The sequence below is a fragment of the Maylandia zebra genome, linkage group LG7 (assembly GCF_041146795.1).
Source record: "Maylandia zebra isolate NMK-2024a linkage group LG7, Mzebra_GT3a, whole genome shotgun sequence".
Taxonomy (NCBI): domain Eukaryota; kingdom Metazoa; phylum Chordata; class Actinopteri; order Cichliformes; family Cichlidae; genus Maylandia; species Maylandia zebra.
The window spans coordinates 17254543-17269476 of record NC_135173.1 but is presented as its reverse complement, the minus strand read 5'-3'; the positions used below and the strand labels follow the sequence as shown (position 1 = coordinate 17269476).

Here is a 14934-nt window from a genome sequence, read left to right as displayed (position 1 = left end):
GATGTCCTACATTCACTAAGATAGGAACAATGCTGTGGTCCAGTGGGAACAAGGCATGAAAACCAAAGGGGATCAAAAATACTGCAGCAGTGATATCTCCACAGATCCAGTGATTCTGCTGCACGTAAGGGCTGAAACTGCTGACTCTGCATTAAAAACACTCCCCGATCTAACAGAGCCATGTGATCAACAATATAACATTTGTACGGTCCAGATCATGTTTTATCACCAAGTTCCATCTTTCAGTGCAACCGTCTGTTAGAAATGCAACAAGAAAACATAAGAAAACATAAGCATTCAATTAGAAACAGTTCAAACCATGCGGTCATACCCAAGGTGCACAAACACAAAAAGGGGATCACGATGGACGACCATACGTGACACACACAGGATGTTCATTCCCGTGCAGCAAAGGGACAGATCTGATGTCACCTGGAAACTCCTCGAAACAATGACTATTACAGACCGACCCGGTCTTACCGGCATTTAGAAGGAAAGCTACGTACAGTAGTTAGTTAGACGGGAAAGCTTAGTTAGAAAAAGCAGCAGTATGTTATTAATGTTTTCTGATAATTTCAGATATGAAAGTATGTGACTAGATATATGGATACACATACACGAGTGACGAGTGACTAACTCATTTATCTAAAGAAAAGGCGCTTTTACAGATGGGTGAGTAACTACTGAGATTTGCCTTCTTCTCAGTCCAATAAATTTGCTTCTGAAAATGAGGTCTAAACGTTTTGAGCACTTCCACTGACTCATGAAATCCTTATTAAAGCATAATCAATGGTGAGTCAAATTGTCATCTAATAAAGGTCGGGAAGGATGGAACGTGTGAAATGACTGCACTGTAAGAGATATAGTGCTTTATTTGATGCTCTATTTGGCATCACGACACGTCTAGGCTCTCGGCTACAGATAATTAGCTTGGAAGTGATAATCATTCCGCATGCAATCAAACCGAGAAGATACAAATGTGTCAATTTGATAGCTTTAATGTAAGAGCTGGCCTTCGACTAATAGGCACATTAAAAACAAAATTGAGAAATTACTTTGCATTACAGCCCTGACAACCTAAAACACCCACACTACAATACATATTCTATTTGGAAATTTCAGTGCTTATTGGAAAAGCAAACAGAATACAACATAAAAATCGAATCTAATATGAAAAATAAGGAACACGTAATCATTACAGATCTTTTTACAAGTGACTGAACACATGCACACACACAAAAAAAGATATTCCTAATCACACTAGAAACATGTATGGAAGATTTGCAGAATACCAAACCAACACCAGTCATTTGCAATTTACCAACATGAAAAAATAAATAAATCTATAATCAATAGTGTTCTTCTCTGATCAACATCCTAAAAATTAAGGATGCATCACTATGAAACGTTTCACTGAAACCAGTATTTAAAAGAAAGAACTCAACAATAAGGTTCGGGAGTAAAAATCCATTTCATACTCTATCACAAAGAGTTATAAGCCATAAAGCTCATACGGTGTGACACTTATATAGCCCCTTTCTACTCAATCCTTTGCAGTGAAAGCACTTTCTACTACAAGCTTCATTCATACGGTGATTTATCTGCACAAAAAAGCACTTATCGAACATTCACAAAGAGACACACGCCGATAGACGCATCAGGGACAACTTGGGTTTCAGCATCTTCCCCAAGGCTAGTTTGACACATAGACTGGAGGAGCCGAGGAGCAACCCACTGACCTTCCGATCTGCTGGACAATCTATTCAACCACCTGAGCTGCATCCATCCCTTTCAGCTCTTTACCACACTTTGAACATTTAGCCTGTGCAAAATTGATGTGACACAGCAGATATATATCATCCACCGCCATCAGTAAATGCCATCTTATTTGCAAATACACCGGCATCAGCCTTCAAAGTGTTACACACAGGATGTTCAGCTAATATCAGCTGATATCAATACTCGGCCAATGAATTGAGCAGTGTTCCCAGGGCCTCACCAGTAATTATTTCACAGTTATTTAGAGTCAAAACACCACAAACACATACATGTGCACACACAATGAAAACCAACACATTCCTATATTTTGTTTAACTTTCGTTTATTTAGTGTAAAATGATACAATAATACCCACATGGCTTATATGCCACTATTCATACTCTTATCATGCTGTTTTGAATGCCTGTCTGTTTTCAATTCCTGTTGTCTGGTTTAGGATGGGGCTTGCCTCCTGACAGCACTGCCCACAGTGGAAATCACTGTATAGTGAAATACCACGGGCAACACTCGCCGCTGTGTTCACCAGAGCTCAATGTCAACAACAAAGTCAATGAACCCAAAAGTCAAGCTGAAAAGGCCATGTGACGTTCTGTTTTCAGCAATGTCGAGCTGCTCTGTTACCTACGGGAAGGAAGGTCTGTACAGCGTGCCAGTCTGTCTTAAGATCAATGTCGCGGCAACAGTTTTTCCATTTTAGTTTTCGCCAGTGTCATTATAGTTTTCAACACTAAACACTCTCAAATGAGACCGAGAACTGAACATCAGATCTTAAGGTTGAACTCTAAATATTCCGCACAGAGTAAAAGTTGAAATTAGGCGAACTGTGCAATCAACCTTTTGTCTAATAGAGCCATTATTGTAGACAAACAAAATAGATGTTGCTGCATCAATTCAACAAACTTGTATGTGTTAAAAGTGACAGATACAGGCTGCCCCTTGCATGGATTTTCTGTGTCTGTGTAAATGTTGGGGTCTGTGTGTGCAGAAAGAGCAGGGATTAGACTGTCACTGAAGCCTAGCACTCTAAGCACACTGGGGGGAAAAAAACAAAACACTGAACGAAGAGGCTGAGGCCGCATTTTAAAATGACCACACAGCATTTCTAAAGAGACGAGGCGGCTCTAAAACACCTTTGTGTGCTGCTGAACTGCGCCTTTATCTTTTTAATGAACAAAAGGTTGGAACACAAGGGAAGCATAATCAGATCTGTAACAGTGTAACTAGGTCCACTGGTGTAGAGCAAACAGAGCTGGATCGTGCACCAAAGATTTACAGATACTAAAGGTTCTAAACCGAGATCAACTAAACCCCTTTTTGCTGTGGGTCCACATTACCCACATTATTATTACCCTACTTACAGAACTAATAACATATGAAACCGTGGAGCCTTAACCGGTAACAACAAGAGCACTCACTCTCTGGGCATTATTTACTTACTGCTCTGGGAACAGTATGTTGCATACTCTTATTCTTTGTTCTTTTTAAGAACTTTAGAGGTTTATAGGGCAGTACAGCGACCTTTTGTAATTTGCCCTTTTCAAATCCATTTTAATATGCTTAACATTAAAATATGTATTTTTTTTTAATCCATCTTTTTTATCTATTTTTTAGTTATGCAGCTAGAGTAGAGTCTGTGGTGTTCAAAACAGGTGTGTTGTCAGCAGGGAAGCTGCAAAGTGCCACTCATAACATGGCTGAAGGGTTTTTCTCCCATTTCTTCATTAACGTTTTCATTTTCGTTAATCGGCTGTAATAAATGCTAATACAGATGGATTGGCAAAAGGCTAATGTTGGCCAATTATATTGGTCCACAGACTTAAAAAAAAAAAAAACACAAAAAAAAAACCAGTATGCTTTCAACAAAGAAGAGTCAGTGGTACAAAAGATGATTTGTCTGACAGCTCGGCTTTTATAAAGGATGTGCAGCTTGACTTTAGCTCAGGAAATGTTAGTAATGATCTCCTTGGGGTCTGTTCATAAAGTTTAGTTGAACAAAAGAAATGTTTCAGACAGTTAGATACACATCATGGGATTTTGTAGTACAAGTATATTGCAGAGTCTATTGTTAGTGCGCAACAACGACAAATATTAACAGACAAACACATTTAAGTTGTTTTACATTAAAAGAAACGGTGCAGTCATCCAGCTGTGCTTGAGAGACACATTTCCACATTTTACACCACAAAACAGAGGGAAAACAAATTTGTTGAGATTGGGTTTTGAGGACTACTGTAATCAGGTAACACTTGCTCAAATACTACTCGGTCAGGAAACGTTTATCTCATCTTATTTTGCATCATGTCATTATGTATCAAGATAGTGACAAGTAGGGCTGCCACAAACGATTATTTTGATTAGTCGACTAATCAGAACATGCATCCATTGGACGTAAAACGTACAGCTTATTGAACCAGCATGCACCTGCTCTTATATGACTATCATTAGCTTACAGCTTTAAGTGTTTAAGGTGCTAACTAAAAATAAAGATAAGATGATAGTTTATTAAATTGTAATGACATTTGCAGACTGTTTCGGTGAAGTTTAATGAACTCAGCTGTCTGCTCCTTGCTATCTAAAATATAACGGGACACCGGAGTAAATTCTCGAGCATCTCACACTTCTGATAATCAGTTGTCTGCTTGACGTTTATTCAGCTGTGTAAAAAAACTATAACTTTAAATCTCAGCCAAACAGATTTACTCAGGAACAAGTAAAATACTGAAAAAAGCCAAACAATAACAGTTTTAAGTTATCTAAGTGAATTATATATCACGTTTAACCTGAGTAGTGAAAGACGGCGGTGGGTTTGAAAACGATTTGCCGGGAGTCCAGTGTTCTCTCCAGCTCTAGTGAGCCTTGAACCCCGGCTCGCTATCGAGCTGGTGGGTAACAGACTTCTCCGAAAACGTCGGAGCGCTTTTGAAAATATGTGGTGTCTTGATAAACTGAGCAGATATTTGAGGTTTACACAGCTACATTCTCGCCTGAAAACATGTTAAACGTTTATTTTGTGACCCAGAAAGAATAATAAGAGTAATATTAAAACTAACTAGCTGCCGCCATTGTTGGAAACTGAGCTGGGCTGCGCTATGAATTCTGGGACACTGCTTCTTCTTCGGGGTTTAACAGAAGCTGGCATCCTTGTACATGCAGTGCTGCCATCTCCTGTTTCAGTCCGTTATTACACTCTTAAATCCTACTACTTATTCCTGCGTCTTTTGGGATCTTACAAAGCTTCAAACAACGCGTCGACTATTAAATTAGTTGTCAACGATTTTGATAGTCGACATAATCGTGACTAGTCGACTAATCGTGGCAGCCCTAGGGACAAGTAAGCTGAAAATTAAAATGATTAAAGTAGCAAATTTAGCTAAAGGACAACCTGTAATAAGAAAAATCAACCCAACACTACAGTAAAACAGCCCTGTTTTTAACATTGTCCCTAACACTCCAATGGACACATACATTTTAAATGAACAGCTAGTACGGTACGCAGTAAACTGCACTGTGAAACAGCTGACACGCTGAACACGTGGTGAGACTGCGTTTTGGTCAACATTTTTACATGTGAGTTGCTGTAAACAAATACCTCCTGTTAGCCTGCACATGATCATGCAGAACACTAAAAACAGGAAAACATTTACACAGTATAACAGAATGGTGAAGCTGACAATGAGAGATATGGGTACAGTCACATGGCACATACAGCACTTTAGTGGTAACTTCGCACATCGCACCACAGCTGTATGTATGACACATGAGTGATACAGCCTCTTAATGAATATTATAGCAGTTTGAGAACACTAATGTGCAAATAATAGCTTTAATTATACCCTGCGTAGCAATGTAGCAGTGACAGTGTCATGTGTTCCTGTCACACATTTATGTAACTGAAGACTACAAACTGAACCTTGAAGTGAAACTCACAATAACTAAAGAAATAGAGAAATAAAGAAAGGGAAACTGTTCCTGGTTACTGTTCTTAGCTATGTTAACATAAAGAGCAGCTTTGTTTTGTTAATACTTTTCAGAATGTGAAATCAGTCTCTTGATAAGTGACAGCTTTCCAGAACAAAGCGGTATAATTACAGTATTATTAGAATTTCCTGTTGAAAGTGTAGCAATTGACTAGCCAGAGACTGGAAATGGTTGATTTTCAGTGTGCACAGCTTGAACTGGTGACCAGCCGGTCAGCCTCTCATGTCTGATTGCCAGCTGATCTGTTTTATTCATGTGCAGATCCTGTACACACTCACGGCCACATGCTAACATGTCGTTATCGTGGGAGCTCTTCACTGTGACTGAAGACCCAGAGTTCAGCAAAGTAAACCACAGGGAGACCGGCGGAAAAACAATTCTAACGACAAACCTAATGAGACATTTAAATCACCCTAACCCGGCTCAACGTGAACATTTTAAAGACACTAACAAAGAAAAAACAGCTAACGCTATCCAGCGCTCAGGGCCATCTCCAAGCCAACAGCCTCAATATGAGCCTCAGTATGAGCGGTCAATGGATCAAGCGATTATGAGGGAAATTACAAGGGACAAGTGAAAAAGAGAGAAAGTTAAAAGGTAACACGTAGGGACAGGTTGGAGTGGAGCTAAACCCGGGCCTCTGCAGTAGCCTTTTGGCACATGGATCAGTTGCTCAACCAGTGATCCAGAGAAGCACCCCATTATCTGGCAAAGTTACAAAAATAATTGAAAATGATGTAACTAACTGACATTTGTTTTGTTACATAAATCTGCAGTTTATTATTTGTACCTCTTTCCAGCAGCAGAGCTCTTTTTTGAGAGTTGTTTAAGGGAAAGAAGATCCTGTAACTTACTGCAGTTTAAGTGTTCATAATAAAGCTTCACATATCATTGCTATATCTACCCTAATGGGACACAAATAGGGACTCAAAGTAAACATGGCTGCTTGTCTTCTCCAATCCATTAACTCAACTCAAATCTAATCTAAGCTTCCTTTACCTGAATTACTCACTTTTTATTCCATCTTAAGGTGGGCTGAGGCAGGCTTTATGTTATACTAGACTGATTATAATGCCAAACTGAGGCAAAGATTTGTGTTTTGAGTGCATTTAAAGTGCAGAACAGATTAAGCGGAGATTTTCAGCAAGGCCTCTTTATCCCTGTGGCAGCTTAAATCCGTCTTTGCCTTTTATTACTCGTCCACGGTGCAGATTTTGGCCTTGTACTATTTTTACTAAAACAGAGCCAACTGTTGGATGAAATGCTCTGTAATAAACTTCGAATTGTGAGTCATGTAGGTTTACCGCTTTTCTGTGTTGCCTTCGCTAACTGGACCCGATGTGCGTTCTTTTTTCTCCTTTTTTTTTTTGCAGATTCTGTAAATGATAAAACTCAAATTGCTAAATTAGATATTATCTAGCACTGACATGTTGTGCTTCTTAGCGTGAAAAGCGGCAGAAATGTGTGAGCAACACAGTGGAGAGAGGAATGTGTCAAGCGAGTGCAGTGTCACAGTTCTGGTACAACAAGCTTCTTCACAAACTTTTTTTTTCCTGATTATTCAATCTATACCGAAGAAAAGTGCTGCTCAGAAGATTTTAGAGAGACAAATAGGTCACTACAGCATGCTCTGGAAAAAAAAAAAAACTTTCTAACCCACATATTGGAAAAAGCTGAAACTGGTACTCATAAAGAACGACTGGGGGATTTCTTCTTTACTGCCGAACCACTTGAGAGTGAAATTATACGTCTTGGAGCAGAACGTGTTTCAATCAGTATTCGGTGCTAAAATAAGTGACACCAGTTGTGATGGCTTGATTTTAGTGGAACAATCTAGTGGAGGAGATCTACAATGAATGGGGTTTAAAATCTAACTTAGAAACTGAGCAGAGCTGGAACATGCTACGCAGCATTAAGCTATGATGGCTAGGGTAAACCATGAAAGCGCTGTGGGCTGTGATGTAAGCTGTGTATATTTAGCAATCTTACAGACTGAAGTAAATCAGAATGGGAACTAGTTAAGGAGGGCAGTGGAGCAGACAGATATTTGTCCTCACTTTCGACATGCTGCGGACTTAAACAGTCAATCAGGAAGGTTATGAAGTTAGAGGATGGTAATGAAAATACTGGACAGAGTCATAGTGTTGATCTCCTGTAAGTAAAAGCTTGAGATGACTGACATCTGATTCAGTCATGTGGGCAAAAATTTGATGACTGAAAGCAGTGTAGATGATCACATGGACGTCACACAGTTGACCCTGTACTGTATTTGAAAAGGACATGAACTTCTCTCCAGGTCAAAACAAGGGCCAAAATGTGATTAATCATGTTTTCCACTATTTGATGTATGCCTGAAATAATAATGGTTTTTACTCTGGGGCCTTAGCACCAGCACTAAAATTTAAGTCTTTGAAATATGAAAAGTTACCTACAAATGTTTTTTTTCTTAACAGAACTTTCCTTCTTACTGCTGAGAAATTTCTTTATGAAACCGCATAACTGAGGATGCATTGAATAGAGCCTTTGAATTCAAAGGGCAGAACTGCAAATAGACGATGGCACGGCAACAACTTATGCAATGTTGCCTACACATGAGGAGTTTCAACAGCATACTGTAGTGCTAAAAATGCTGCACAGTGGCATTCTGAGAGAAAGAAAAGAAAAAAAACAAGAGACTTACTGTTCGTTGATGACAAAGATGCAGTTGTCTTGCGAGGGTAAGCCTAACACAGGATGCTTGCAGGTCACCTTCCGTTCATTGTGGCTAACGAGGAGGAGGACAGGGAAGAAAAAAAAATACTGATTATTGTTTTGGTCAAAAAATAAGTCTGTCAATAATAGATCTCTCCATTTATACCTACTTTTAAAAATATCTAATAGACATGCTGCTTAACAGCTTAGACACAGAAGAATTTCAGAAAAATTAAAATTTTTGCTTTTATTTGAAACTTTTACTAGCAAAATATAAGAGAATCAAACAATTGATATTGTGTATGGTAACGAAAATTGCACACACAGTGCGGAAGTAGTAGTAAGCCACACCAATTAAGAAACTGACCACACTTGAAATGACAGAGTTTAAGCCAGAAAATTTGTAGGTGTTGGGACTGATAACACATTGCCATGGAAACAAAACTACTGTATTAAAGGAAAAATGTAAAAGTCGATAACAATTCTGTATAAAACTAAGCATATATCAAACTTTAGAGCCTCATGTGTAATTTCTTGTCAACTTATACCTCCTTAAATTATCTACTGTCTTTAATTGTTGCGTTCAATCTTTAAAACTATAGTCTTATTACACCCCTCCCTCAAAAAGAAAAAAAAAAAAGCCATTCCTATTACTGCTAGTAATTCTCAGCACACTAATAATAGACCTTCTCTCAAGCCCCCCATCATGACACATCAGTCCCATCTTGACACAAAATCACTGACAATGTGCTGACCAACAGCCAACCCAATCAATTGAGTTGTAAATGGCAGTAGTCCACTGGTTGCTAGCAGGAGAGCTAACATTGCATGGAAAGCTTGCAAGCTAACAGCAAAGCGGCAGCAGCTTGGAGGCATTTCAATCGAACTAATTTCGAGGATTAAAGACTTCTTCTTTAACGAGAAGAATGTAGACCTGGCATTTGTGAGCACTGCTTCTGAGCCTGCTCAGTAGACCGTTAACTTCATACATATTATAATCAATTAGAAGAGATAGTGGAAACTGACCTAACTTGACACACATTGTGTCAGTTCACCAGAATAGGTACTCTAGGTACTATGGCTGCTCAATAGGGGCAAAAATTCTTATGGCTTGTCTACTTGGGATGGAGAGAAGAGGCGTTTAAATAAAAAGTATGGCAGTAGTTCTCTTAAACAAAAACAAACAAAAAATGTATATATTTAAGTTTAAACATGTCAGTTTTTCCTCTTATAATTTATAAAATAGAGGATATTTGGTACATCCAAAATCATTTGAAAGCCCATGTGAAGAAATCATGAAAATGATCATTAAAAAAGGGTTCCAGCAGGCTGTTGTGCTAACATACACTCAAAATCTAATAACAGAGGAACAAATGATGCCACTATCCTGTTGGCCAATTAGAGCGGCCTGCAGTCAGTTCCACCCTGACATAATTAGAACACCAGGACAGCGACCTCACAGTCCTTGAAGAATAGCAGCGTACTGGTAAAGGAGCCAGCGGTCAGTGTGAATGGCCTCGGGGTGAGGAAGCTCGCTGATGGGCTTTAGTGTCACTCATGTTAATCATTTGTTGCTTTAACAGTGTCGGTGGAATACTGCCAAGACTGTAAATTTAACATCAACATACAATTTAGCTTCCTACCACATAACCTGCAATTTAGAAATAGAAACTGATAGTTATTTAGTGACTGATACAGAGATGGGGTGCAACTGAGTATTTTATACATATCTTAATCAACATAATAACAAAAATGGAGACTTAACAAAACATATGGCTTGCAATGTCAACAAAGGCATCAAAGCTACTCCTGCCTTTATGTTCTTGATAGTTATTCTATACTTTAACTCAGTCAGGCTGTACTATAAACACAAGAGACTCAAGCTACAGCCCAAAAATAACACAGCGTTTAAACACTGAAGAAACGACCAAATACCAAGTATAAAATATGGGGTTTAGTTTCATTTTAGCCTGAAGAGCAACAGTATCCACAGCCCTGGTCTATAATTACTGGAGGCTCTGTTGGCAGCAGAGCACTCTGTGCAGTCTTTGGGCAAGCCAGCGGCACCATATTTCTTTGGCATCCCTCACACATGCCTATGCTGGTCTGCATAGGTTGGCTACAAATACCAGAGAGAGAAAAAGTATAGATACACAAAATAGTGGAACACAAAAAAGAACATTCCTTTGCACAACAGTCCCAATAATGATTTCTACTACAGAATCAGCTCCAATCAATCACATTTTTTCACATTTCTAAGTTTGGATACTGACTATGACCGCTGTCAGTTCAGATGCCCTGTCATCTCCAAAAAACTCTATCAATGGCAGAGAGAAAACTCTCCACGCTTGTTCTACCAAACTCCAATAACCCGAAAACATCCCGTCCTGGTCGTACTGTCAGTCTAGGCCAGTACATTTCTGGAGAGCAATCATCCAGGACAGCATGGGTCAAGCCAGACTCACCACATAAAGAGCAGACAATGGGCATAGCTAGGCACAGCACTCAATTGTAAAATGGTGGTAGAATTAGGCCAGAGGTTCTGCTCCCAGCTAAAAAACCAAATTCAGCTACATTCACCTGCAGTTGGCCTTCGTTCATCAAGGATCAGAGCTGTATCATTGTCAACTCTAATCTGGGAGATGAGAGCATTAAGGAAGGGTCACCGTCAATTTGCCAAAAACTTCTTCAGAGCTCCTGACGAAGTGACTTCCTTACAGTGGCCCATCATACAACTGCGATTTCTGCATGTGCTATGCTGCATTAGGCAAACAACAGTACACAACAATAATAATAATAATAATAATAATAATAATAATGGATACTTTATTGATCCCCATGGGGAAATTACTTGTTTTTTCTCTGCATTTGACCCATTCACTCAGTGAAGCAGTGGGCAGCCCACTAAGCAGGCGCCCGGGGAGCAGTGTGTAGGGACGGTACCTTGCTCAGGGGTACCTCAGGGTAGCCGTTAAGTGGATTCGAACCGCCGACCTTCCGATCATGGGGCGACCACTTTACCTACTGAGCTATCCCTGCCCCAACAAAAACAGTAATGCATTTTCACTAAAGCAGTCTTTCTTTATTCACTTTAAACTATGTAAAATTCCCATCAAAGTTAAGCCATTCAAATGCTGGCAGGCCACCATTCAAGGAAAAGGGTTATTAATAACAATAATATACAATTGCAACATTTTAAAGCCCTGATCACCACGTAGTGTTTTCTTATTGCTAAGTTGCTCTACTTGTGGTGCAGGTACAGCTGAGAATTTCTCCAAAGGTGCTGCTTGTGCTGGCTTGTACAGCAAATGCACAGTAAGCTACACAAAATGCATACATGTGGTCAATCTGTAGTGGGGCTCTAGGGCAACGACAACATCCATTACCTCCCACATCTGAGGATGTTTGCAATAAACACAAACACACATACATAGCAGCGGGAAACTCTTTAAATGCTGCAGGAAGACACTAAAACTTGCTGTTTCAGTGCAATTAAATACATTTTATATAAGAACAATTCACAAGAATAACAATGTCAAAGCCATTCATACTGTAAGGTAAAGATCTTAGAGCATTATTTTACCTTGTTAGTATGCATTAACCTACACTTTTTGGGTGAATGCATCATAAAGAACTTTGTATGTGTCAAGATACACTTCTTTGAGTGCAATAATTATGCAGTAAAACAAAAACGCACCGAATGAAAACACAAAAAGACTGTTTAGTGTTAAAAGATTGCTCAGACTGCCAATCCCACTTCCAAACCATCACCCTATTTACAACTTTTCAGCTTCTTTCAGCTCATTGTTTTGGTTTGGCAGTCTGGGTGGTAAAATCCCAGAGGTTCTGAAAGATGGTACAGTAAAGTAGGGGCTTGCTCGACACACAGCTCAAAGAAGTCAATTATACATTAGTTGCGCAATGAAACTGGCAAAAAAAAAAAAAAAATGGACAAACAAAAAGGAGTCAAACATCTGCTGTAGCAGCCAAAAGACACCAGACAGTTCCCAGTAGTCTGGAGACCAAACGAAGGATGTGAGGCAACTCAGAGAGGACCCCTACACAGTCTTTGCTAAAATAATCAAGCTCCAGTGACTCCCGTCACAATCTCTTTCTGTCTATAGTAAGAAATGTTAAACGGGTACATGAGGAAATATAATAAAATTAGAAACTTAACACTGAAACCTGGATTAAAAACAAAATTATCAAAAATTATTTATGGGAAATGCACTTAATCCAAAAAGACAGATGAACTTAATTTAATTAGGGCAGTGTATTTACATGTCTGTAATTAATTCACCTGAATCTGAAAAAGAAATATATTACCTCTATTAAAAGAAATATTAAACTATTGAAGTATTCTTGAGAGTTGACAAGCTACAAGGCTGTTAGAGCGGCACAAGTGCTGACCCTTAAACACATACCACACCCTTCTGACATCCACCAGGTTACCACTGAAATGTCAAGGGCAGGGGTGTCCAACTCCAGGCCTCAAAGGCTGGTGTCCTGCAGGTTTTAGATCTCACCCTGGGTCAACACACCTGAATTAAATGTTTAGTTCATTACCAGGCCTCTGGAGAACTTCAAGACATGTTGAGGAGGTAATTTAGCCATTTAAATCAGCTGTAGACAACCTGCAGGACACTGGCCCTCGAGGCCTGGAGTTGGACACCCCGGTAAGGTGTTAAGGCTGTCGTCCAATAACAAACAAACAAAAAACCTAAGAGATGGTGCCTTTCAAATGAAGCCCCATACATTCATGTTGATATTAGATTTTTGTGGTTTAAAGCTTTTCTGTTTTTTCCCTTATGGGTGAAAATTTTGAAAAAACAAGTGGTGGATGTTGATTAACCCTAACCCCAACCCTAGGTGTTCCACCAGTGACCTGGTGGATCTTAATATTCTGAAACATACTGATATAAATTAAAGTTTCAAAGATAGCTGAAGTACCACGCTCAAAATGAACCTGACTAGGGCTCTTTCATTTAAGGATACAAACTATGTACCCTTACATGAAAGGGTTGCTCTCACAGAGGTTTATAGAGATGGGCAAGCTGACACAAGTCAGAGGTCAGTGTCTGTATAGCACACCTTTTTGGACAGAAGTAATTTGAGAAGATCCTAAACATTCCCATCACAACCATCTGTGCCTGTATGCAGGCCAAAAAAGGTATGATGATACAATATACTTTTTCTGACCTTTTTAAAAAAGGAAGGTCCTTTTTTAAAGCAACCTACAAAGGAGCTAGCCTTTCCATCTATTCAAGCTATACAAGAGAAACATTCACAACATGATTGACAGCCTTGACAATAGTGAGAAGAATTTCCTCAAAATCAATTTTGCTGTATCCATATGGCACTGGGAGCTAAATTCAACCATGACAGGAACACGCTACAGAACAATTACTGGCAAGAAATGTGGCTCGATTTCCTTGTTGTAAACAACATGAGGGCCTTCCAAAAAATATCACTAAACCTTAGTCCTTAATGACTGTTGATGGCAGTTATTGTTTTAACAAAAAAAATTTTTAAAAAAAATCTACTTTTACTGTGACCTCCTAACTGTGAGTAAATATGTTTTCCACCTCACCCAGCTAATTTTAGTTTGCAACAACATTTAAAATAGTCACACATGTTCTGCAGGATGTGGTCTGTGGTCAATACGGTCCAGATTAAATTAGCTTAAAATCACAGTGTTTTACTGTAAGACGGGCATGTGGTAGTAGAGCAGAGACGCATTGTTTCCTCTACATTTTAGTGTAAGATCTCTCCCTTTGTTTGTTCATGGGGCGGGTATGGGTGAAGTGCACCCACAGGATCTTCTGCAGATGTACAAAAGGTGCGGGACTAGGAGTGGGAGTAATGACCGACCACCCTGCAGTGAGGAGGGTTGGGGAGTTTTCTGTCTCCTGAACTGTCCTGTCCAAAATAATTAGCAGTGAGCTGCAGTAATGAAGAGCTTAAGGTCTGGGGGGGGGGGGTCACTCCAGCACTCCACAGGCTAAGCTTTTTATTGCTCCGGGTGGGACTTTGATCCCATGCTCTCGTTCCACTGCAGTTTAACCACAAATAACTAAGAGGCTGCAAGAAAGATCCATACCATTATAGAGAGAGGGATAGGGCTCCATGAGTTTTGACAACATATAATTGGATTTTAACACCAGAACTTAGGAACCCTGTTGAAATCTCATAAAATATCTTTGATGTTTATTCAACAATCTTGAGCTTAAAAAAAAGACTTAATACAGTGATCCTAAGTTTGGTTAATGTAAAAATAAAAAACTTAATAATTAAGATTATTAAATCCTTGGTTTCTACCAATAAAAATATTAAGAAAAAAACCACTATAAACAGCGGTGGCTGTCATATATTTTGCTGTCAGTAAAAAAGGAGGGAAAAAGCCACTGAAGGGGATTTCCTCATTCTGTGTTCTGTTGAAAAACTGGAAGAAATTCCCCCCAAGTCATGGTGCAGAGTTTAAAAAAC

At 39.2% G+C, this 14934-nt stretch overlaps 1 protein-coding gene across 12 annotated transcripts in view; it reads right to left on the bottom strand.

Moving 5' to 3' along the window:
* LOC101463790 (pleckstrin homology domain-containing family A member 5) overlaps positions 1-14934 on the bottom strand; it is a 90501-nt gene that overhangs the window by 28373 nt on the left and 47194 nt on the right. For all 12 annotated transcript variants that reach the window (XM_004567730.6, XM_012923711.5, XM_004567731.5 and 9 more), the window contains one exon: positions 8438-8521. In XM_004567730.6, coding sequence (XP_004567787.1) covers positions 8438-8521 — 84 coding nt within the window. The remainder of the gene's footprint in view (positions 1-8437; positions 8522-14934) is intronic.